The sequence below is a fragment of the Canis lupus genome, chromosome 20 (assembly GCF_011100685.1).
Source record: "Canis lupus familiaris isolate Mischka breed German Shepherd chromosome 20, alternate assembly UU_Cfam_GSD_1.0, whole genome shotgun sequence".
Taxonomy (NCBI): Eukaryota; Metazoa; Chordata; class Mammalia; order Carnivora; family Canidae; genus Canis; species Canis lupus.
Window position 1 is genome coordinate 43,088,956 of NC_049241.1, and position 24,129 is coordinate 43,113,084.

At 53.5% G+C, this 24,129-nt stretch overlaps 1 protein-coding gene across 1 annotated transcript in view; it reads left to right on the forward strand.

The window, feature by feature from the left end:
* Window positions 1-6,467: 6,467 nt before the first annotated feature.
* The window catches only part of SLC6A20 (solute carrier family 6 member 20), a 38,250-nt gene continuing 20,588 nt past the window's right edge, over window positions 6,468-24,129 (forward strand). Inside the window, exons 1-3 of the mRNA XM_038566676.1 lie at window positions 6,468-6,655; window positions 21,438-21,578; window positions 23,189-23,280. Coding sequence (XP_038422604.1) covers window positions 6,535-6,655; window positions 21,438-21,578; window positions 23,189-23,280 — 354 coding nt within the window. The 5' untranslated portion in view covers window positions 6,468-6,534. The remainder of the gene's footprint in view (window positions 6,656-21,437; window positions 21,579-23,188; window positions 23,281-24,129) is intronic.

Here is a 24,129-nt window from a genome sequence, read left to right on the forward strand (position 1 = left end):
AGAGCAAAGGAAGGTCCCACCTTTTCTGAGGACGGGACAGCATTCGGACATTGCTGTGTCCCCCACCCCATTGCTCACAGTCCAGGCCCAGAAGGTGGAAAGCTCCGTGGCAGGAATTCAAGCAGAAACTCCCCCTCAGGCCTCCTGCTGTGCAGCACGGTGGCCACCAGCCACAGGTGCTCCTGTGCTCTTGAAGTGTGGCTAGTAGTTATTTCCTTTTAAAGTTAAGTAACAGCATGTGGCCAGTGGCTGGCGTGTTAGACAGGCCAGCTCCAGGTCCCCTCCTTTAAAACAAAGGCATGGGCTTGGCCGTGGGGCTCCAGTGCATTTTGGGACCTTAACTCCTGTCAAAGTTCTCCACGGAAACCCAATATATAAAGACCTCCTGGGATCCCTGGGTGGCTCAGCGGTTTAGCGCCTGCCTTTGGCCCAGGGCATGATCCTGGAGTCCCAGGATCGAGTCCCACGTCGGGCTCCCTGCATGGCGTCTGCTTCTCCCTCCTCCTGTGTCTCTGCCTCTCTTTCAATCTCTGTGTCTATCATGAATAAATGAATAAATACATCTTTTTTAATAAATAAATAATAAATAAAGACCTTCTGGTGGGGCTGCTCTACTTGGCCCCGACCACTGCCTTCCAAGCCCCGGGCACATCCTCGGGATTCCGGAATTCCAGTCTGTGGGCAAGGTGTGTGGCACCCGCACAGCACATGTAGCCCCTGGAGGACATGGGGTGGTTCACAGCACACCACAGACACACAGTTTGCAACTTGAGTATTTATCAGCTTACCTTACATTGCATTGGGAAAACACTAGCTTTACATGTATGGTAATGATATAAAGACTTCCTTTCAAAATTTAAGTATTTAAGTGAGAAAGTGACTAATTTAAAGGAAAATGATAAATAAATAAAAGTCACATGGTTCACCAATGTGGCAAGAGGGTGGTATGAAAACCCGGCAGACGTGGCCAGAGCACAGAAAGCATTGAAGGGTCTGATTTGGGGATCCAGGGATTTGGACCAGTGGCAGTGGCACGTGCTGGCAGCTTGTTGGAAATGCACGCTGGGAGGCCCCATCCTGGACCTACTGAAGCAGGACCCCGGGGCATCTGTGGGCACGCCGATGATGCTTGAGGAGCACACTTGCTCAAAAGGGCTGACAGTGCTGAGTTCAGGGGTGGAGCCCAGGAGCTGTACTTGCAGCCTGGAGAGGCTCAGGTCTCACAGGAGCTCCTGTCCCCTCAGCACCACACACACACACACACACACACAAACACGTGTGCACACATGTACACATATACACATACACACATCTACACAATGCACACATACACACGCACATGTGCACCATGACACACACACGCCCATGTTGCATGCATACACTCAGCCTTGATGCGGCGCGCCCTGCCCCCAGCTCTCAGGAGGACCCTCCTCTTCACCCCACAACTGCACAGTGCCTGTCCTGTGCTCTCATACATAGAGCAAGCAGGCATTTGGGCAGCGGGGGCAGGGGGGGGCACCCTCCTTTCCAGAGGTGTCCCTCCAAGCCCCGGAGCCGAGCAGGATCCTGGCACCGGGTAGATGGGCAGCAAAAACTCAAAAGTCTGAAGAAGGGACACCTGGGTGGCTCAGCAGTTGAATGTCTGCCTTCTGCACAGGGTGTGATCCCGGGGTCCTGGGATCAAGTCCCACATCTGGGTCTTTGCAGGGAGCCTGTTTCTCCCTCTGCCTGTGTCTCTGGCTTTCTCTGTGTGTCTTTCATGAAGAAATAAATAAAATCTGTTAAAAAAAAAAGAGTCTTAAGAAAACTTATGAAATGTGGTTGTCGATGCTGTGGAGCAACAAGGATGAATCGACACTGCAGCGCTCATTTCTCAGCTAGCCTTTACTGATCCTCGACCATGGAGGAGGGAGGAAAAGACAAATAAGACGGGACAGCAGCCACAGAGCAGAGGGGACACATATCATATCATGCACCCCTTGTGAGAAGGCCCCACAGACAGCGTTAGAAGCCAGATATGCACCCCCAGCCTGGGATGGGGGGGAAGAGGGAGGAATGTAGTCTGGCTGAGGGGATGCTGCGGGGCGGGGGTGGGGTGGGGGGGTGGGGGGCTGGGCTTCCCAGAAAGGGTAGCATTTCTCATCCAGGTCAAGGAGAACAGAGAGGCTTTTCCCAGGTCAAAAAGGGGGAAAGTGTTTCTGGCTGAGGGAACTGCCCGGGAGGATAAGAAGGCACAGCGTATTCTGGAAGGTGAAAAGTCTAGTTTCTCCTGGAGCCTAGGTAAGCAAGGGTCACATTCCTCTGGGCCCAACTAAAAAATAAATTCCTCAGGGACTGTACAGACCAGGCTCAGGAGTTTGGACTTTATCTCGCGGGGAGCTAGGGGCTGCTGAGGGTTAAGTAACAGCAGTATTGCCAGGGTGAGCACATTAATTATTGAAAGCTGCGTGGCTGGAATTGGTAGGGAAGAGTCTGGAATCCTGGCACCGGGCTGTGACCACACCTGTGCAACTGAATCAGGAGCGCCCATTTTCTCTCCACCCTCTTCCCCAAATCAGATAACCGGGGCAGGCTGACCTTCTATCCTCTGGGATTAGTGTCCTGATTGACATGTGGCGACTAGGACCAGACAGGTGGATCAGTGGGGTGGAGGGGAAGGTGAAAGGCCCCCAGGGAGCACTCAGGGTGAGGCTTCATGGAGCTGGGAGCCCTGCTGTCCTTGGGCACCCGACCTCTGAGACCTGAACTTGTCCCACTGGCCCCTGCCACACAGAAGTTGTCCCCCCACCCCACCCCAAGGCCCCCGTGGAGTGCTGGATCCAGCTCCCATAGGCTTGTGCGTGCCGGCTGGTAACTTTTCTTTTCTTTTCTTTTCTTTTTTTTAAGATTTTATTTATTTATTTATTCAGAGAGAGAGAGAGAGAGGCAGAGACACAGGCAGAGGGAGAAGCAGGCTCCATGCAGGGAGCCCGACGTGGGACTCGATCCCGGGTCTCCAGGATCACACCCCGGGCTGCAGGCGGCGCTAAACCACTGCGCCACCGGGGCTGCCCTGGCTGGTACATTTTCCAGAATTTTGTGAGCTGATTGTTAAAGGCAGCCAGGATTAAAGCTTCTGTTATAGAAACTAACAGATAAATGATGTAAAACAGAGGTCCCAAATGCACTCAAACCCCACCACCTCCTAATCGTTCACTACACCTTCATCAGGCTCCCGAGGCTCGCCCACTACGTGTATAGAATGGAGATTTGTGCAACGTTGTGCTTCAGAGCGTCTCTGCCCAGTGTTCAGTTGGAACTTGGCCTTGGCCGCGGTGGGGGTATTTAGACCAGCGACATTGGTGAGTGCCACAAAGCAGAGGTCCGTGGAGAGCCGGCTTGGCCAGTTGCATTTGACACCAGTAACCTCCACCCCTGCTCTGCTGGCTCCCTGAGGAAACACCATCACCCCTCCCCAGTTTGTTCTTTGGGCTTCTAGCAGCACAACCAGTCTTGTCAGATTAGACAGAGCCGTTGGGTGTGTGTCAGGAAGGCGTGAGGACCTTACCAGGAGCCTGAGCATCGCCCCTGAGGATTTACTTAGTCCTAGTCTGGGGTGTCTCTGTGTACTTCCCACAGCCCGCAGGCTGGCCCCCCCACCCTGGACAGGCTCTTGGGGCGGCTGGCGGTGTGACCGCAGGGGCGTGCTGGCCTGATTCCTGGTGGTGAGGAATGGAAGAGGGGCCTCGCCTTTGTCACACCAATGACCAGCCAGCAGCCTCCTGTTCCAGGTGGCAGGCAACTGCTCTGGGCATCTGTCTGGGGTGCCCAGTTCCCGAATGCCGCCGTGTGGCCGGGCACCTTCTGGAGAAAACTCACTCACGAGAAAAGAACAGGCCAAGCAAATAGCTGGAGGTGGCAACCTGCCTCTGTCCTAAACTACTCAACGACGTTAAAAAGGCAGCCCTGTCTATGCGGATGGCTGAGCCTTCTTTCGCCACAAATTTAAATTCTCAGGGATCCCTTCATGACTCCAGAGTCAATAAGAGAGACGTCTCTTAAATAGGATGTCTTAAAAAAAAAAAAAAAAAAACTAACGGAGACCACCAAAGAAAAAGATGGGCCAACTGGACTTGGTTAAAATCAAGAGCATCTGGAGGCCCCTGGAGGCACCTGGCTCAGTGCTTGAGCGTCTGCTCAGGTCGTGATCCCGGGGTCCTGGGATCGAGTTCTGCATCGGGTTCCCCACTGGGACCCTGCTTCTCCCTCTGCCTATGTCTCTGCCTCTCTCTGTGTGTCTTTCATGAATAAATAAATAAAATATTTTTTAAAAAGATAAAAATCATAGTGAGCCAACACTACACACCCACAAAACCAGGTAGCACTTTTAAGACAGAGTGACAGATGTCCATGAGGACACAAACACCTGAAACTCCCATGGGAGTGCAAAACTGGTACTGCCTCTCCTGGGAACAGTTAGGCAATACCAGCTCCCCCTAACCCTCCACTCACCGTCCGGCCTGGAAGGTCCCAGTGCTGTGTGTACTCATCCCCCAAGGGCACTGGAATGTTCGCCAGAGCCCCACCGTGGTGATGTCCTCTGGCCATCCACTAGAGTATGTCCACACGTGGAATATGACACAGCAGTAAGGAAGAGGAGCCCAGGGACGTCCACGCAGGAGCAGAATGACAGCCACAAGGACGCTGATCATGGAAGAGGACACACTGTCCAAGTTCATGTGCACAGAGGTCAAAGCGGCCGGGACTAACCTAGCCAGGCAGACCAGGATGGTGGGACCCTCCGGGGAGGATGCAAGGTGTAGGGAAAACACCCACTAGAATCCCAAAGTTTAAAAAGCAAAATAAAAAATAAAATAAAATAATAAATAAAATTACAAATAAACAAAAAGCAAAATAGTCTTCCTTGCTGCCTTGTGGACTTTTGGGGCTCTGGCTTTTGAGGCTAGAAAATTCAAGGACAGGCAGTGGGTCTGAGGAGCCTCCACCTTCCTCAGCACACTGCCCTTCCCCGGCCGCCAGCCGGGCAGGACCTCGGGGGAAACCAGAGTGATTTCATTGTGGCTTCATGGAAGATTTCCTCCAGCAACTCTGCTTTTCATCTCGGTTTAATTTTATTTATGGATCAAGCATTTTCTTAGCTTTCGTACGTACCAGGCCCTGTTCAAAGCACCATTATCATTAGCTGATTTAGCGTACCAGCTGTTCATTCCTCCAGACTACTGGGGACTTCGAACAGTGGCCCCTTTATTGTGCACTTACTATGTGGCAGGTCCTAAGCTAAGTTATCAAGTAATTCTCACATGAGCTGTCACAGGTTTGTTTCCGTGACATGAAGCTCCGAGAGGTTCAGTGATTTGTCCAAGGTCACACGGCTCAGTGGCAGAGCTGAGAGCCAAAGCCAGCTGTGGCACTTCTCCAGAGCACCAGGCTTAGACATGTCTGGTGTGACCACCTGGAACCAAACAGCCTTTCCAGACTGGTTTTTTTTTTTAGGCCCCAACTCCAGTGAAATGGAGCAGAATCTCTAGCCCTTAGACCCACCTGAGCAGTAGAGTATCGCACACCTGACCCCTGCCTGGCCCCACAGAGCCAGACTCCCCGAGCTACGTACCTAGTCAAGTGGGGCCTGTCTGTAGATGGAGGGCAACCTGGCTGGCGGATCGCTCTTCCTTCAAGAAGTGTGTGTGTGCAGCAGTGGAGGTGCTGCGAAGTCCCTCTCTCCCTCCCTCCTTCCCTGCCTTCCAGTTTCTGGGTAACCGTCCTGTCTCCTCCTCCGGGAAGTCCTCCAGGACCACCCCAGCCTACCCCCACGGTACTGCTCACCCTTTTGCTTTGCCTTAGTTGCCTTTCTCCTGTCTCAGTCTTTTATTTTTTTTTAAAGATTTTATTTATTTATTCATAAGAGACACAGAGAGAGAGGCAGAGACGCAGCCAGAGGGAGAAGCAGGCTCCATGCAGGGAGCCCGACGTGGGACTTGATCCCGGGACTCCAGGATCGCGCCCTGGGCCAAAGGCAGGCGCTCAACCGCTGAGCACCCAGGGATCCCCTGTCTCAGTCTTTTATATAAAGGACTAGAATGGGCCAATATGAAATGTCCTTTCTGTGGGTCAACAGTAGTTGAAAATGGGACCTTTTCATCCCGGCCAATGTAAGCAGTTCCCTCTCGGGAATGTCGGGTCCCACAGGGTTGGGGACGTGTGTGTGGCCCCCGGCGCGTGCCCAGACGATGCCCAGCACCCAGGAGCACCCAGCGGACGGTGGGCAGGTGGCCGGGAGCACCTGCGGGCTCCGACGCGCTCCCCGCACCGCGCCCTCCCGGGCGCAATCCCGGGCGCCTTCCGGGCGGCGGCGGCCGGGCGGGGTGGGGCTCGGCGTCATCCGTTCACCGGCCTCGCCCCTCCGCGGCGCGCGTTAATGAGATTAGCAATTAAAAAGGGAGCGCGCGGCGGCGGCCGGGGCGCGGGGCCACCCCCAGGCCGAGCGGGCGGGACGCGCCGGCAGCCGCGCTCCGAAGCAGCCCCGCGCGCGCGGCCATGGAGAAGGCGCGGCCGCTGTGGGCCAACTCGCTGCAGTTCGTCTTCGCCTGCATCTCGTACGCCGTGGGCCTGGGCAACGTGTGGCGCTTCCCCTACCTGTGCCAGATGTACGGCGGGGGTGAGTGCGGCGCGCGGGGGGCGCGCGCGCCGGGCCGGGAAACTGAGGCAGCCGGGAGCCAGGGGCGCGAGAGTGCAGACCCGCGGGCTCGGACACGCGCTTCTCCCAAGGCGCCCTCCTGCGCGCTCTGCAACCCCTACCCTACGCCCTCCGCAAACCCCCACCCCTCTCCCTCCGCAAACCCCCACCCCACTCCCTCCGCAAACCCCCACCCCTCTCCCTCCGCAAACCCCCACCCCACTCCCTCCGCAAACCCCCACCCCACTCCCTCCGCAAACCCCCACCCTTCTCCCTCCGCAAACCCCCACCCCTCTCCCTCCGCAAACCCCCACCCCACTCCCTCTGCAAGCCCCCCACTCTGCCCCAGGTGCTGCTGAGCCCCTTCCTGCACCCCAGCTCTGTGAGCAGGGCGCTCCGGACTGTTTTCTCTGTATGGGGCAATAGTCTGACTTCTAGTGAGTAAACCTGACATTTAACTGCAAAAAGTGAGCAGGAAATTGTCCCCTTCAACAGAAACCTCTGCGACAGTTTTCAAATTCGAAACATGCTCCAAGCAGTTCGGTTTGAAACAGGCTAAAAGAATCTCGAGCCAGTTCTTTAAATTCCCTATTAAAACATTGGTTTTGGGGCAGCCCAGGTGGCTCAGCCGTTTAGCGCCGCCTTCAGCACAGGGCGTGATCCTGGGGTCCTGGGATCGAGTCCCACGACGGCTCCCTACATGGAGCCTGCTTCTCCCTCTGCCTGTGTCTCTGCCTCTCTCTCTCTCTCTGTGTCTCTCATGAATAAATAAATAAAATAAATTCAAAATAAATTCAAAAATATGCCAAAAAAAGAGGAGAAAAAAAATATGCCAAAATGTTGATAATGGTTATCTCAGGGTGATTTTTCTTTGCCTTGGACTGTGTGTGCACGTGTGTGTGAGTGTGTGTGTGTGTGTGTGTGTGTGTGATCTATACTTAGGAATGGTTTTTCACCATAAAGGACAATAAAAGATGTTAGACCAAACTATTTACACAATTTAACCCATTTAAGAAGAACCAAACCTAAACTACTGCTCCCCTGCCTTCCCCCCAACCAGCTCAAAAAATGAAAACCCCAAACCTGACAAAAGGTTAACTCTCTGATTCCCTTTTTTATTTGAAGGGTAGAAATACATCATAATTATGGGAAGGGCATGGCATGCCTTGCCATGTGTTGTAACAGCTTCTTAACTGACTTTTGAAAGAATCATTGGTCAGGATGAGATTCCACGTCCTCCTGTGCTCAGCACACCTACCTATGATACCTTTGTCCTGGCTGCATGTTTTCCAACCACCCGGCCAGGTGAGCCTTGCTGTCACGTGACAGTTTCCTTGTTTCTAACGACACCGTCCCCTGAATAGTCTGCAGGTGACACAGGTCAGTAGGAGTAGTGCTGAAATAGAATATATGTAAGGAGTTTACTAGGGGAACTGCCCGACCTTTAAGACCTAGAAAAGGAAAGAAGAAATCCGGGGGCAGGGTCGGGGGTGGGGTGGGGTCGTGCACCTGGGTGGCTCAGTCAGTTGAGTGTCTGCTTTGGTTCAGGTCATGATCCCAGGGTCCTGGGATCGAGCCCCATGTCCAGCTCCCTGCTCAGCGGGAAACCTGCTTCGCCCTTCTCCCTCTGCCTGCAGCTCCCTCTGCTTGTGCTCTCTCGCTTTCTCTCTGTCAAATAATGGATGAAATCTTAAAAAAAAAAAAAAAAAAAAAAAAGCTGTGTCTGGTATAGAGTATACTCGGGCCGGCTGGGTGGATGGAGAGAGATGGGTGATGGCTGACAGATGGGCAGACACCGAGGAGAGGCTGGCTGGGTCCGGGGTGGGCAGATATAAGCTGTGCGGGTGGCACCTTCTTAAGCATAAGTGTCTACAGAATAAGGACCCCACAGCTTCTCCTGGCACAGTAAGGACTTCATCACCCAACATCTGCTCCTCTTTCCACTCCATTTCCCGCCACTCATCTTTCAGCCCCACCAACTGTTCTGGACAGTTCTCTGTCCACAAATGCCTACTCTCTGCCTCTACTCTCTGCATGAGCCATTTCGTCCACCCGGGAAGCTGTCGGTGGCCTGGAGGCCTCCTTTCTCTGCCAGCCCCCAGCCCCACTGGTGGGGTCAGAGGAGGCGCCAACGAATATTTGTTGGACAGCTGAGCAACCTCTGTTAGGAAAAGCACGGGGTACGCGAGGTGGGGATGCTGGCGGTCTTCCCAAGGGTCTTCCCCTGTCGGGTCGTGTTACCTTTTAATAAGTGATTTATGTGGCCCGAAACCCCAGCCCTTTGCAGACCCATTCTTTACCTAAAGCCAAGAGGTAAACCAACCACATCAGGAAAGTGTCACCTCCTTCTAAGCAGCACCGTGACCCACCACCTCCAGCCAACAAAGGGCTTGTTTATAAGCTACAGAGCCAAGCTGCGCCAAAATACTTGCCAGAATAAAGCGGATTAAGGGTCCGAGCTCCTTTCCACGGGGCTGGGCCCGTGACTGGGGACGCTTGTGTCCTTCCTGCTCCGGGGCCAGGCCCAGCACGAGGAATGTTAATTCTGAAGATTACGTTCCGGGTACCAACCAGCTCTGTGCAGCGCGCCGGCACTAGAGGAAACATAAAAGGGCACAAAACCTCTTCTTGAACGGGTCAGCAGGTCTCGGCGACCGTGTTGGCATCTAAGGCGGTGCTCTTTTGAAAGAAATTCGGGATGAAAATGTCCTTGTAGAAAAGAAACGCACCAGAAACTGCTTTTCATACAAACATGCTCGAGTCACGGAAGAGAGGCGGACAAATGGGAACAGTTGCGTGGCTGGTGGCAGTGTGGATGCTTTTCCTCCGGAGTGTTCTCTCTATTATATCTGGTGAAGAGGAGGAAATCGGGGGACAGTTGCCTGTATTGGTTTGATGACACTCAGACTGGATGTCTCACTCCCCCTCGACGCCCAGTCTGCTCCTCTCTGGCGCTCAGAGCATGGCACCCCCACCTGTAGCCTTTCTGGGGAGCCTGATAAACTGCAGGTCTCAGGCCCCTGCTCCCCATCCCCGAGATTCTGACTCAGAGACCTGCGGGGAGGCAGGGGCAGGATCTACCTTTCTAGCAAGGTCCTAAGGGGTGCTGATGCTGCATGTCCTTGGACCAAGGTCAGGGTTGCTCTTGTGTCATCCACCGGGCCACCAGCTGCTAGGAGCCTGGTAGCCAGGTGCTGGAAAACGCTGAGCAGCTGGCTTCTGGTGGGAGAAGTAAGATCTAACTGGCAGCATTTGATGATCCTTGCACTGTACATACTCCCCCCATGGCCGATTTCACACTGGAATGTCCTGGGATGTGACAGCGTAAGGTCCTGGGACGTGGGGCTAGCAGAGGTGCACACTGCACACAGCCAGCCCTCAAGAGCTGGTCTGAGCTGGCCCCATGTGCCCCCGTGGACGGACACGTGGATGGCACTGCAGCTGCTCACTGTACTGTGTGCGTGTGTGCACAGTGCATGTGCGTGTGTGTTTCTGCAGTTCTCCTAGGTGGGACGGAAGCATGAAGTTCAAAGGTTGTAGCACATTGACCACATAAAATTTCCAAAGTCAACTCCGGATGGTAGGTGAGAAAAATGTGCTCAGTGAGTCCCTTGAGCCAAGGGACTAGAAGCCAAGTCTGGGCTTCTAGACTCAGTGCTGGGAACCAGCATGTCTGGGCTCCTAGTAGCAACACAGTGAAGTGTTTCCTGCAAATACCCAACGTCCTCCTCCCAGCACCCCTGCAGTTGGTCCTGTTGTCCCCACTAAGAAGTAGGACACAAGTCCAGGAAAGAAAAGGAGGCTCCTGGAGGTGGAGCTGGGGCTCAGGCCACTTCCATGTCAGAGCCAGGCTCTTCCCCAGACCCCTGGTGTCAGGGTTTCCTGTTCTGATAAAGGCAGGACAGAAGTGACTGCTCCAGAGGCCCAGGCCTCCTCCCAGGTCCGAACTGGCTCCAGCTCAGGGCCCTTCCCCACACTGTGACCAGAGGTGGCCCAGATGAGCACCTGGTGTCCGCAGTGTCCCCTGTGGCTTTCAGGCAGCCCTCCCTCCACCCCTGCCCTTCTCCCAAATGTACACCCTCCCTCTGTGGGGCATACCCCATGCTCCTCGCCCTCTCCGGGACACCTCCTCCTCCCTAAGTTTAAAGCGGCTCTCTAAGTTAAAGCCGTGACTTACCATGCACAGCACCGTGGACTCTGACACAGCTCATCCCTGTCCCCCATGGTGGGAAGAGCCCCCTGCCAGGACACAGCGTCCACCTGCCAGTGGAGAAGCCTCCTCCCTGTCCACACGTTAGCATCCCCCAGGAGCTGGGAAACACCCTGACATCCATGATTTCCCCACCCCAAATCCTGATAGGGTTGGTCTCATGGTGTAGTAACTTTAAAGCTCCCCAGGAGATCCTGATGTGCACTGGGGATGAGAACTTCCATCTTAGATCCTTTTCCAAAGAGGCAGGAGTGTAGAAAATTAAACAGTCAACAATAAAACCTCTTAGGAATTTAATTTCAGTCCTTCAACAAGTTATCGATTGAGCATCTGCTGCAGTCCAGGGACAAAGCTGGCCATCACCCTTGAGGATGCCACGTCATGAACATACCCCTTCTGCGGAAGAGCTGACTGCCTGAAAGAGCCCAGAAAGGCTTCCAGCAGTGGTGGCATTTCATCTAGGCCTGGACAGATGAGTCTCAGCTCATTGGTAGATTTAGGGACAAAATCATTCCGGGCAGAAGAAGCCGTGTGTGCGAAAGACACAGAAGGATGAGCATCTGAAGGGAATGGCTGGAAACTATGTGGCCAGGATATCTGGGGTGGGGGCCAGGGCCATGGTGGGAGGGGACATGAGGAAGAGTCCAGCATGAATGCAAACCTAAGGTCATTGACTAACAGGTTGACAAGATGGAACTTCACTTGGACAGCAGAGCCAGGATTTCAGGCGGAGAAGCAGGGCCTTCAGAGCCGTGGGGGACTGGGAGGGTGCCAAGGTGGAAGCCAGGACCCCGTTCACCAGGGTAGCTGGTGATGATGCTGCTGGCACAGGGGACGGGCAAGGAGGGACCAGGGCCAGTGGAATGGGCATCTACAGGTTTTAGACCAAGGTGTCAGGTAGGGTGAAAGGGAACTTTCATTTTTCTTACTTGTGTCTCTGTTCTTCGTTTCCAAAAGTTGACTGGAGTTGACTCCAAATAACAAACTTTTAGGGGACAGCCAAGATGGGCGGGGGTGAACGAGGAGGAGACAGGTTACAGTAGGATGGGGTGCTGCAGGGAATAGCAGAGCGCTTCTCAAAGTGTGGTCCCCAGACCAGCAGCTTCTGCATCACCTGGGAACTTGTGGTCTGTACCCCCTTACACACACACACACCCTAAAAAGAAAAAAAATCAGGTTAAAAAGTCCCTGTGTGGTTTTGTAGAGACAAAGGTATGAAAGTGGAAAGAGTGTGAGTTTGAAAGCCTGAGCAAACTTTCCCCTGCAAGTGGCTGCATCTGATTGCTTGGTCTCTTCGTGGGTCTCAAAGGACAGAGATTTGTGGAGATGAATTTCATACAGAGAGGAATTTCTCTTGTAGTGAATTTTTTGGGTGAGGCAAACAGGGCAACTGGCTGCGATCGTTAGAGGAATAAGTAGCAACGTGCTCTAGAATGATGAACTCGTGTGTGTGTGTGTGTGCGCGCGTGTGTGTGCGCACGCGTTGGAGGTCATAAATGTACATAATATTTGTTCACGGTAGGAAATTTGGGAAATTGAGAAATGTACAAAGAAATAAAATACAAAATCACCCCCCAATTCCCAAAAGTCCAGTACCCAAAAGTCATGACTGTTATATTTTTTTGCAACCTAACCAAATCAGAGGCATATATTTTTTTAAGATTTTATTTATTTATTCATAGAGACACAGAGAGAGAGAGAGAGAGAGAGGGAGGCAGAGGGAGAAGCAGGCTCCATGCAGGGAGCCCGACGTGGGACTCGATTCCCGGTCTCCAGGATCACACCCCGGGCTGCAGGCGGCGCTAAACCGCTGCGCCACCGGGGCCGCCCTAGAGGCATAATTTGTATGCGATTTTGTGTCTTGCTGATTTGACTGCACCTGCGACAGTCGTTTCCAAAATCATTTCAGTCTTTGTGAACTCACACCGCTCTTCGAGGTTCCGTTTACAGATGGCGCGTAAGGAACGTGCCCATTCTCCAACATGCGCTTAATCTCACAAACCTTGCAAGCCGCACGTCTCGGTGTTAAGCACATCATCAGTGTTGCCCGGGCTCGTCTATCCCCCGCCGCGCGGGGCCAGGGCCAGGTGGAGAGTGTTCCCCGGGTCCTGTACTGAGTACAAATGCCTCAGGCCAGCTCTTGGCCCACTGGAGGGTGAGCCAGCGCTCCTACTGGGAAATCAGCGCTTTTTTGCAGATAGGAGCCCTCTCTTCCCCGTGAATGGGCTTCTGGGGCTGCGCGATGGGCTGCCTGACACGGTGAAACCCTCCGGGGTGGGCTTCCCTGGCCAGAGGGTACAGGCATCCACCCCGCTGGGAGAGGCTGCTCTGTCCCTGGGGCCCCTCCTCCTCCTCTCAGGGTGCCTCTGAGCCCCACCTTCTCACCATCTGATGCTCATCAGGTCCAGGTTGGTCACCTGTGGACGGGGCTGAGCCACCCCAGTGTTTTCTACGGGGCCGATCCTGCAGGTGGCAAACTCAGCTGCGCGCCTCCGGGGCTCCGGAGGGCCCATCGCTTTGGCTCCCTGCTGCAGTCGTTCACAAAACCTTTTATTTTTCTTACAAGACTTTTAAAAAAATTTTATGTGGGACTAGCGAGCCCTTTCAAGGACACGGCCAGGAAAACATCAGGTAGAATTTGTATTTCCAGCTGCTGTGTCCACGGTCTTCTCTCCCGCTTGGTTCTTTCTAGAGACACAGGAAATGGGTGCTTGGGGTTGCTGTCCGTGCCTCACCTTCTGTCATTTCCACTTTATCCTCTTCCCCTGAGCTACAGGGTGTTTTTTTGTTTGTTTGTTTTTATTTATTTATTCATGAGAGACACAGAGAGAGACAGAGACACAGGCAGAGGGAGAAGCAGGCTCCCTGCAGGGAGCCTGATGTAGGAATCCATCCCAGGACCCTGGAATCAAGCCCTGAGCTGGAAGGCAGAAGCTCAACCCCTGAGCCACATAGGCGTCCCCAGGGTGTTTCCACCCCCGCTCCCATAGCCTCCATTGGCTTTAAATTCATTCGCTATATTTTTTTCATCTTCATAAAATATTTTCTATCCTTAAATTGTCCTTTCTTCCTCATTGCCTGAGGCTGTTCTATAAACATAGCATCCTTTTCACTCTTAGGGACCAAGTGCTAGAAATTTGCTCCCTGTTTCTTCTGTTTCTCAAAGCAAATCAATTTTGGAGGTAGACATTTGTTCCGATGCCTTAGTGTGGCCCTTGTATCTTGATCAGCGGTACATTATCTTAGGGCCAAAGACTGTCTTCTGAGTGCTCACCCCTTCTGAGGGAGGTGCAGGCCAATGTAGACCTGCCCAAGGTCCGTCTTACCTGATACGGCCACAAAATAAAGCGAGAGTTCGAAGGAAGCTGATATGAAATTTTAAAAGACACACTGGTTTTAGCAACGTGATGGACTTTCCCAGACCTCTCCATCATCTCTCTCTGGTAAGAGCTTCACAAATTGCCCACCCACGTAGAACACTTAGCATCAAGCAGTCATTCAGCAAACACTCACTGAGCCCCTACTTCGTATCAGGCCCTGTGTTAGGAACTGGAGATTCAGCTGTGGGCCAGGCAGACTGTATCTCTGCACTCGGGAGCTGGGGTGGACAGAACCACTCAGCTTTGGTGATCCGGAGAGGTTCCTGGAGGAAGTCATGTGTGTGGAAGGTCCAGTGAGCATGAAGGATCCTGTCCTGCATGCACCAAATATGCACTGTGCTGTGCTCTCTGCTCACCTCTGCTCCAAGCAGACCAGCAAGCAAGAGCATCCATGCTAAGTGAGGGAGACAGACACCAAGTAGACAGCTAAAATTGCAGCATAATGTCACATGGGTCACTGCTTGGAGGTCCAGCGGGGTGAGAAGTTGGAGGATCACTGTGGCGTGGGGACTGTGGTCACCAAGGCAGACCAAGAAGGCCCCTGTGAGGAAGGCAGGTTTGGCAGAGAAATGAGAGAAAGGAAAAGGCAATCCAGGCAGAGGGAACACCACGGGCAAGTGTGCAGAGGCCGGACCGACGGGAAGGGCCACTCAGCTGCGGCGACATGAGGGAGGCCACCAGCCTGGAGAGGAAATGGGAGCCCTGGGTCTCAGAGCCTCAGAGGCCATGGGAGGGAATGTGGGTGCTATTCTAAGTGTAAGGAGGAGCCATAGAGGCTTTGACCAGGTGTAGGGGGCGGGGATGGGGGAGACAGAGAGTGATGCAATCTGACAATCAGCCTTCGGGGGCAGGGGCAGCTGTAGAGTGGACACAAGAAGATCAACACCAAGGGGACTGCGGCCAAGACGTAATGCTGGGCACTGGGGAGGTGGCAGTGAGTATGAGCTCTCCAGGCTCAGAGCTGTCTCTATATGCTCGGAATATAAATGTCCCCTGTGACTGGAAACACCCCCCTCACCCAGGGTCATGCAGTCGCACACAGGCCCGCGCCACCCACACTCCGTGACCTATCTCTGCAGCACCGACCATTCTAGAGCTTAAGGACTTAGAAGGAATGATGCGATTATAAAGTCACCCGTCGGGGATCCCTGGGTGGCGCAGCGGTTTAGCGCCTGCCTTTGGCCCAGGGCGCGATCCTGGAGACCCGGGATCGAATCCCACGTCGGGCTCCCGGTGTATGGAGCCTGCTTCTCCCTCTGCCTGTGTCTCTGCCTCTCTCTCTCTCTGTGTGTGTGACTATCATAAATAAATAAAAATTTAAAAAAAATTCTATTAAAAAAAAATAATAATAAAGTCACCCGTCGGCCAGTTGGCAACCAACACAACACAACGATGGTCGTTTCCCACACGAATCCTCAGTGGCCGCTAAATCTAGCGGGCAGAGGTCCGATGCTGGGACACAGGATGCCTGCTTTGGCTCAGAGTGTCTCCCATCCAGCCACATAATCATTTCCCAGGAGCAAACAGTAACTTTCCGCAGAGAAGCCCAGCAGACCCCACCTTGACCAAGTGAGCGAAGTTAACCCGGCCAGGAATGGGGCAAGGCGGCATCACGTGCCTCTGGACAAAGACCGAGATGGCTTGGGTGTTCCTGCCAAAACCCAAAGCGAGGGACATTCCATAGAAGAACTGACTCGTCCTCTCCAACGTGTCAAGGTCACAAAAGACAGAGAGAGCCTGAGAGGCTGTCCCCGATTGAAGTTGGCCGACAAGAGGTGGCCTGAGACACTGCTCGTGATGGGGAGACCAGAGGGACGACAGGCGTCGGCAAGTCGGTCAAATTGCAGTGAGGTCTGCGGCTTAAATCGCAGTGCTGCTTCCATGTCACTCTCCTGGTTCTGCCCATTGCCCTGGGATGATGCAAGAGAATGTCTTGTTTTTAAGAACTGTGTGATGAAGTATTGAGAGGTAAAAAGGAAAAAAATAGTGACTAAAGCAGTGAATTCTTTCCTACAGCTCTGTGGGTGCCTGGGCGTTTCTCCCTCCGGGCTTCACCAGGCCTGGCTGTCCTGGCGACATCTGCCGGGGAAGCCCTCACACATGGGCACTTGGCCCTGAGCTGGATGGGCCCTTGGTTCTCCTCCATGTGGCTTTTCATCCTCAGGTCCCCTGGACCGGCTTCCAGATGTAGCAGCCTCAGGGAGCACTCCAGGAGGTGGTGGTGAGGCTGCAAGGCGTCCTGAGGCCGGGGCTCTGGAACCACCATGCCATCCTCTCCCCCCACATCCTGTTGGACAGAGCTGGTCCCAGGACCAGCACAGATTCATGGGTAGGGAAATAGGAAGGTCTTCTCAGGAGCGGCTCCAGAGACTGTGCAGCCGTATTGAATCCCCCGCTGTGTGCCCCCACAAGGCGCGGGAGCGAAGGCCTTCGTCTTCCTCTTCCTGATGACAGGGGCGAGGGGGTCTCCTCAGGCTAAAACAGGGTCAGAGATTTTATATCAAAGGAACATGGGGAGAGGCCAGTGGGAAGAGGGTTGGCTAATGGACTTGTTTTCAGAGTGATCACAAAACTAAATTTTCTTTTCTTGAGAAATATGTATATGTAGAAACACACTTTTTTTTTGGTGTTCCCTTCTATGAATCTTAAGAAATGTATGGTTGTGTTACCACCACCACCATCATGCCCCTTAGAGTCAGCCCTTCCATTCCCAACCCCTGGCAACCACAGATCTGTTTCCATAGAAATGGTGACAGAATGTCATATAAATGAAACCATACATGTCCATCAGACAAATGAATGGATAAAGATGTGGTATATATATATATATCCAATGAAACTACTCAGCCATCAAAAAAAAAAATGAAATCCTACCATTTGCAATGATGTGGATGGAACTAGAGGGTATTATACTATGGGAAATACGTCAATCAGAGAAAGACAGTTTTATGATCTCAGTCTTATGTGGAACTTAAGAAACAAAGCAGGATCATAGGGGAAGGGAGGGAAAAATAAAACAAGACAAAATCAGAGAGGGAGACAAACTGTAAGAGACTCTTAATCATAGGAAACAAACTGAGGGTCACTGGAGGGGAGGGGGTTAGGGGTGGGGTAACTGGGTGATGGGCATTAAGGAGGGCATGTGATGGAATGAGCACTTAGTATGAAATAAGACTAGTAAATCACTGACCTCTACCTCTGAAACCAATAATACGTTATATGTTAATTGATTAGATTTAAATTTAAAAATTTACAAAAATGGGGGACCCCCGGGTGGCTTGGCGGTTTGGCGCTTGCCTTTGGCCCAGGGCATGATCCTGGAGTCCCGGGATCGAGTCCCGCATCGGGCTCCCGGCATGGAGCCTGCTTCTCCCTCTGCTTGTGTCTCTGCCTCTCTCTCTCTCTCTCTCTCTCTATTGTCTATCATTAATTTAAAAAAATTACAAAAATGGAATCATACAGTATGTCACCTTTTGAATCTAGCATCTTTAACTTAGCATAATGCTTCTGAGAGCCTCTGGCGCTATTGCATGAATTAGCAGTCTGTTCCTTTTTACTGGCTGAGTAGCATTTCGCTGTATGGACGTACCACAATTTATTTGTCCACTCACCCAGTGGAGGGCCATTAAGTTGTTTCCAGTTTCTGACAACTCTGAATGGAGCTGCCATAAACATGCACATGTAGGTTTTTGTGTGAACGTTGTCACTTCTCTAGAGCAAACACATAGGCGTACGATTGCTGGATCACACAGCAAGTGTGTGCTTAACTTTATGAGAAACTGCCAAACCACTTTTCAGAGTGGCTGCGCCATCTTACATGTCACAGGTGAGGCACAGGAGCTCCCCTAGATCCTCGCCAACACTTGGTATTGTCAGCATTTTTCTATTTTAGCCGTCCCAGTAGGTGTGTGGTGGCATCTCGGTGTGGCTAGAATGTGCTCATTTTCATAATGAATGGCAACGTTGAGCATCTTTTCATGGGCTAATTTGCCCATGAAATATATTTTCTTTGGTGAGACATCTGTTCAAATCTTTCATACATTTTTTAAAAGATTTTATTTACTCATGAGAGACACAGAGAGAGAGAGAGAGGCAGAGACACAGGCAGAGGGAGAAGCAGGCTCCATGCAGGGAGCCCCGTGTGGGACTCGATCCCGGGTCTCCAGGATCACACCCTGGACCAAAGGCAGGCGCTAAACCGCTGAGCCACCCAGGGATCCCCTCTTTCATACATTTTTTGAATGAGTTCTTCGTTTTCTCATTGTTGAGTTTTGAGAGTCCTTTATAAATATAGACACTAAGCCTTTGTCAGATATGTCTTTGGCAAATGTTTCTCCCAGTCTTTTGCTTGCCTTTTTAATTGTCCTAATTGTGTCTTTCATAGAACACAATTTAAAAACAAAATCTGACTTATCCATACCTTCTTTCATAGCTAGTGCTTTGGATGTGGTAGCCAAGAACTCTTTGCCTAGCCTGCAGTCAGAAAGTTTTTCTCCTGGGCTGTCTTCTAGAAGTTTTATAGTTTTGAGTTGTGCATATAGGTCTGTGATCCAATTTGAGATATTTGTTGGGTGAGGGGGGATGCATTTAAAATGTGAGATGTGAGTTGAGATTCATTTTTTCTGTATATGGGTGTTCAGTTGTTCTAACACCATTTTTGGAGAAAACAATTGCAGAGCAAATTCACTCGGATTGTGTTTTTGGATAGTTGGAGGGGTGATAGAACTGTCTGATGGGCAGGCCTCGAGAGCCCCCGTGCCCCCACCTGGGCACCACACCTTGGATTTCCAGCCTTCCCATGGGCAGTGGGCCATCAGGCAGGCCCTGTCAAAGAGAAAATCCTGCCACAGACCTTGCCAGGCCTCATGTGGTTACTGTTTAACACCTTGGGTGAAAATGAGCTTTTCTTCTAACCACTGAGGGTTTGAATGTTGCTCTGAACAGGTGGTGCCAACACAACCTTTGTTGTTAGGTTTGTGGTGGGTGGGAGCCCCCAGCAGCCTGCCTCTTGGACTCCCTGCTACCAAAGAGGAACCTGGTGTGATGCCAAAACATGTTTCTGCAGGGCAGGAAGGGAGCAGGGCCTGGCGGCGTCATCAGAACAGAGTCCAGAAGTGAGAGGGGACGCTTGTCGTAGGCCCCAGTGTGGGCAGGGAGCACAGACTCGGAATGCAAAGGCCTGGCAGTCCCGTGCGCACAGCTGGTGCCTGTTTCTCCAGGGTAGGAGGTAGCCCTGTTCCATCTCTGCTTGGTCTTGGTGCCAGCCATCCTACTTCTGCGATTTCTATCCCAAGGAAAGAACCAAACATGAGGGCCAGCCTTTGTCCCACTGCTCTATTTAGGATGAGAGGACACTGGCTACAGCTAAGTGTCCAAGGACAGATGAAAGGAGTCTGGGTGTGTTTACCTAGTGAAATACTGAGCAGCTACTAGAGGGGTGATGCACATGTACAGGTTGTGGTCAGAAGAGGGTTTGTGAGATCCTGCCGGGGGAGAAAAGTGGGCTCTGAGGCCGCCCATATATTCAGTGGAGGCATCCTTGTAAATATTAGATGTTTACGTAAGCACGTTTACCTGAACATTTTTGGAATGAATTCCTTCTATAACCAGCCCTTAACCCCTACAGCTGTAGTGTCAGGGTTTTATTTTAATCCGGAGTCCTGCCCTCTTCTCCTCCTGGACCTTTTCTCAGGTCCACTGCCAAGGAGCTGGGGGGGAGGGGGGAGGATGAGCGGGGCTTCAGAGAAGGAGGGAAGGAGGGGTGGGGCTCACGGGAGAAGAAGCAGGGCAGTGCTCTGCAGGGCAGGAGTGGAGGGAGCCCCCCACCCAGCAGGCTGCCCACCTCTGACCCTCTGTCCAGGTGTCAGCAATGGAGAGGGCTTCCATAGCTCCATCCATACTGCCTGGCTCCCCACCATCATCACAGGAACTTGTTTGTGGGTGGCTCCTCAGGAACCAGCGGGTTTTAAATGTGTGTTAGACATTGTACTCTTTATCCAAATAAAATAAAATCTGGGATCCCTAGGTGGCGCAGCGGTTTGGCGCCTGCCTTCGGCCTAGGGCGCGATCCTGGAGACCCGGGATCGAATCCCACATCGGGCTCCCTGCATGGAGCCTGCTTCTCCCTCTGCCTGTGTCTCTGCCTCTCTCTCTCTCTCTCTGTGACTATCATAAATAAATAAAAATTAAAAAAAATAAAAAAATAAAAAAAAAATAAAATTTTAGGCTGAAGGCCACTGTATAAAACAGATACACACACAGTAGAGGTGCTCTGAAAAAATGGTGACCTAGGCTCGGTCTGTTAGAGACCAACACATACACACCAAGCCCCTGCCTATGTCATTGGTTGGTACAACATAAGATGGACCAGGGTTTCTGGCAGAGGAGCTGGGGCAGCTGAGGCATTGAGGAAGGCACTCAAGGGGCTTGGAACGGTGGCAGTTGATCATTCAGGATGGAAGTATTTGAACATTTTAACTGACAAGTTCACATGTCATCCATGGATAGATAGATGAACAGATGGATAAATGAAAGATAAAAGGATACATGGATGGATGGATGCATGGATGGATGGATGCATGGATGGATGGATGCATGGATGGATAGATCAATGGATGGAAGAATGGTTCTGTTGATCTGTGGATGTATGTATGAGTGGGTACTCGGGTGGATGGATGGATGAATGGCTAGATGGATGGGTGGACCAGTGGCTATTTGGATGGGTAAATGGATGGCTAGATGTGTGGATGGTTGGGTGGATGAATGGATAGATGGATGGATGGATGATGGATAGATGGATGGTTGGAAGGGTGGTTGGTTGGATGGATGGGTGGATGGATAGGTGGATGGTTGGAAGGGTGGATGGTGGGATGCATGGGTGGATGGATAGGTGGGTGGATGGATGAACGAATGGAAGAATACGGATGGATGAATGACAGGTGAGAGGAATGAAGGAACAGTGCGTTGTGGAACAAGGAGGAAGAGGGTGAAGGCAGAAGGATGGAGGATGGATGGAAAGGTGAGAGGATGGGTGGGAAAGCAGAGGTATGAATGGACACATGGAAAGACTGAAGGAAAGAAGGGAGGGTGGATGGAAGGACAAGTGCGTGGAGGTCATGTGGGCTCGAGTAAAACCCATCAGTGATGGCCCGGTCTTGGCTCTGGACACCCACAGGCAGCTTCCTGGTGCCCTACATCATCATGCTTTTTGTAGAGGGCATGCCTCTGCTGTACCTGGAACTGGCGGTGGGGCAGCGCATGCGGCAGGGCAGCATCGGTGCCTGGAGGACCATCAGCCCCTACCTTAGTGGTGTTGGTAAGTGGGTACTCTCCAGTCCTTGCCCACCTGGAGACCCCCTGCCGTATCCCGGACAGCGGGGGGTTGGGTGGGAGGCCCATTGGCGGAACAGCTGGAGCAAGGAGTGAGCACAAGGCCTAAGAGAGAGCCCTTGAATGGGTGGACACACGGCCGAGGAGGGGGTGCCACAGAATGTCAGCTGAGAGGGGCTGGATTTCTTACCCACATGGCAGTGAGAAGGGGGACACACACCCGCTGGGGAGCTGAGGTCGCCATGCTTCTCTTCTCTGGGCCTCAGTTTGCTCTTCTGTAAGAGGGAGCTAGCTGCCCAACCAAGGAGCTAGAAGTCAGTGTGCCAGCCAGCTACCATTCAGGGAACTCCCCTAAGTGCTCCCTGCTAATTATTACTAACAACACCTCCCTCTCGGTGAGCACCTACTATGTGCCAGGTGCCAGCCCGCACGACAGATGCACATGAGCCCATGCAATCTTTGTCACACCACTGCGAGGCCGTGGGGCGCTGTCAAGATCTCCAGTGCGTGCAAGCAGAGGCACATGGGTTGTAAGCAGGGCACCACGGTGCACCCCCCGCCCCCCGGTGACTTGGAGCTGGCGTCCCCGGCACCTCTGGGAGATGGTTAACCTGCCCTGCGCAACCCTCACGTTCCAGGGCTGCCTGTGAGCAGGAGGACCTTTGGCCAGCCTTGGCCACGGTCTCTTCTGCTCAACCCTCCACCTGCAGGCGGGAAGGCGGGCAGGGAAGCCAAATGGGGTTTCAGGAGCGCGGACAGCGTAAACCGGTTCGGGGTTTAGTCTCCGAGGCAGAAGGAACGCATCCGTGGCCTCCCAAATCCTCCCGAGCCGCCCCCCCAGCCCCGCGCTGTCTCCTCATCTCGCAGGGCTGTTAATCTTTAACAAGGAGGTGTGTGGTTTTGCAACCTGCCCAAGCGATGGATCACAGAGGGCTTCTCCGAGGTGGCATTTGCTGCCAAGAGGGAAGATACCAGATGTTTGCGCCAAGCAGGGGTGCTGGCGAATGTTTAACCACCGGCTCTCACCCAACGAGGGGGAGGCAGGGCCGGGCTGGGGCATTTACTGATGCCGGTGGTGTGAATGCCCCCCGCCCCCCACGGCCCAAGGCCTGCCACCCACGCGGGTCCCAGGGGGTGGGCTGCGCCACGATGCACACAGTGGCTCGCGTGGGCTGGCTGCGCGCTCCCGCCCCCCTGCAGGCTGGCCGGCTTGGGGCAGACCCGTCCCCTCCACTCCCCAGGCCCCCGGGCCCCCCACCACCAGGCAGGGCTGGGCACATGCGACCCCACTTGAGGGAAGCCGCGGGGGACCGTCTGCGACTCCAGCCCCGGGTGGCATTGGCGGGCAGCCTGCCTCTCCGCTCGGGTCTAAGTGCCCTCCTGCCGCTAAGAGCTGAGCGCCCTGGGGCAGCCTCTGCACCTCGTTTCTGCCCTGGGAAGTGGAGGCAGTGACACCCCCGCCACGACGTTGTCGGGAAGACCCGAAGCACCTCAAGTACTCAGCACAGCACCTGGGCCCGGGGTGTTGCCAAGATGGGGAGTGGCTGGCGGGGCCGGGGCTGCGGGCAGGCCTCAGCGCCCCTGTGCCCCTCACAGGCCTCGCCAGCGTGGTGGCGTCCTTCTTCCTCGCCACCTACTACAACATCATCAACGCCTGGGCCTTCTGGTACCTCTTCCACTCCTTCCAGGTGAGCGGCCGCCCCCAAGGGGGATGAAGATTGGGGGTGGCGGCCTCGGGCTGGGGGCACGCCGAGCACCCCGAACCCCACAGTGGGCGTGTAGACCTCGCATCCGCCGCCCCGGCCTTTGTGTGTGCATGCACGTGTGTCCATTTTTTCTGGGGAGCAGCTTTCTAGATTCCCCCGGGTTCTCTCTGAAAGATGTGACCCCCACCCCCCCACCAGCAGCAAATATTGAGCACCTCCTCCCGCAGAAACCATGGAGACAGCCAATGGGATTCCTCCAAGCCAGCCAGCCAGGGGGAGGCCGCCCCTCCTCACTGCCTTTCCTCTGCGCCCGCCCTCACTCTCGGGGGGGGCCCCCTGCCTACTGCCCCCTCTGGCCCTCCAGCACCCCCCTCTGTCTCAGACAGAAGGTCACTGAGCAGGTGCCACGCCCTTGCCCCTGAACCAGGCCTCCACAGGATACACACTGTCCTCCAAAGCAAGGCAGGGCTGGCCATGGACCGTGGGGTCCCCCAACCTGTAAGGCCACTCTCTGGAACACTTGGGCACAGCCTTGAATCTTTGGCACCCCCAGGAATGCTTGGAGGAATGACCTCAATGACGGGGACTTGGCATTGTCACTGGGAAGATGCCACATCCACGCCCGACTCTGGCTACCCAGTCAGCCCTACCCGGGTCCCTCCACTGAAAAATGCCCTGTGTATGTCTCTGACAGGAAGGACTCTCTGCTCTGAGCTTAGTTGCAGCCCCTCATCTTCTCCCTGACTCCACAGCCCTGCCTCTCTTCCCCCTTCTGGGTAGAAATAGCAGCGGCCCTTATTCTTCACTCCAGTGACCTTTCCTCCTCCTCTG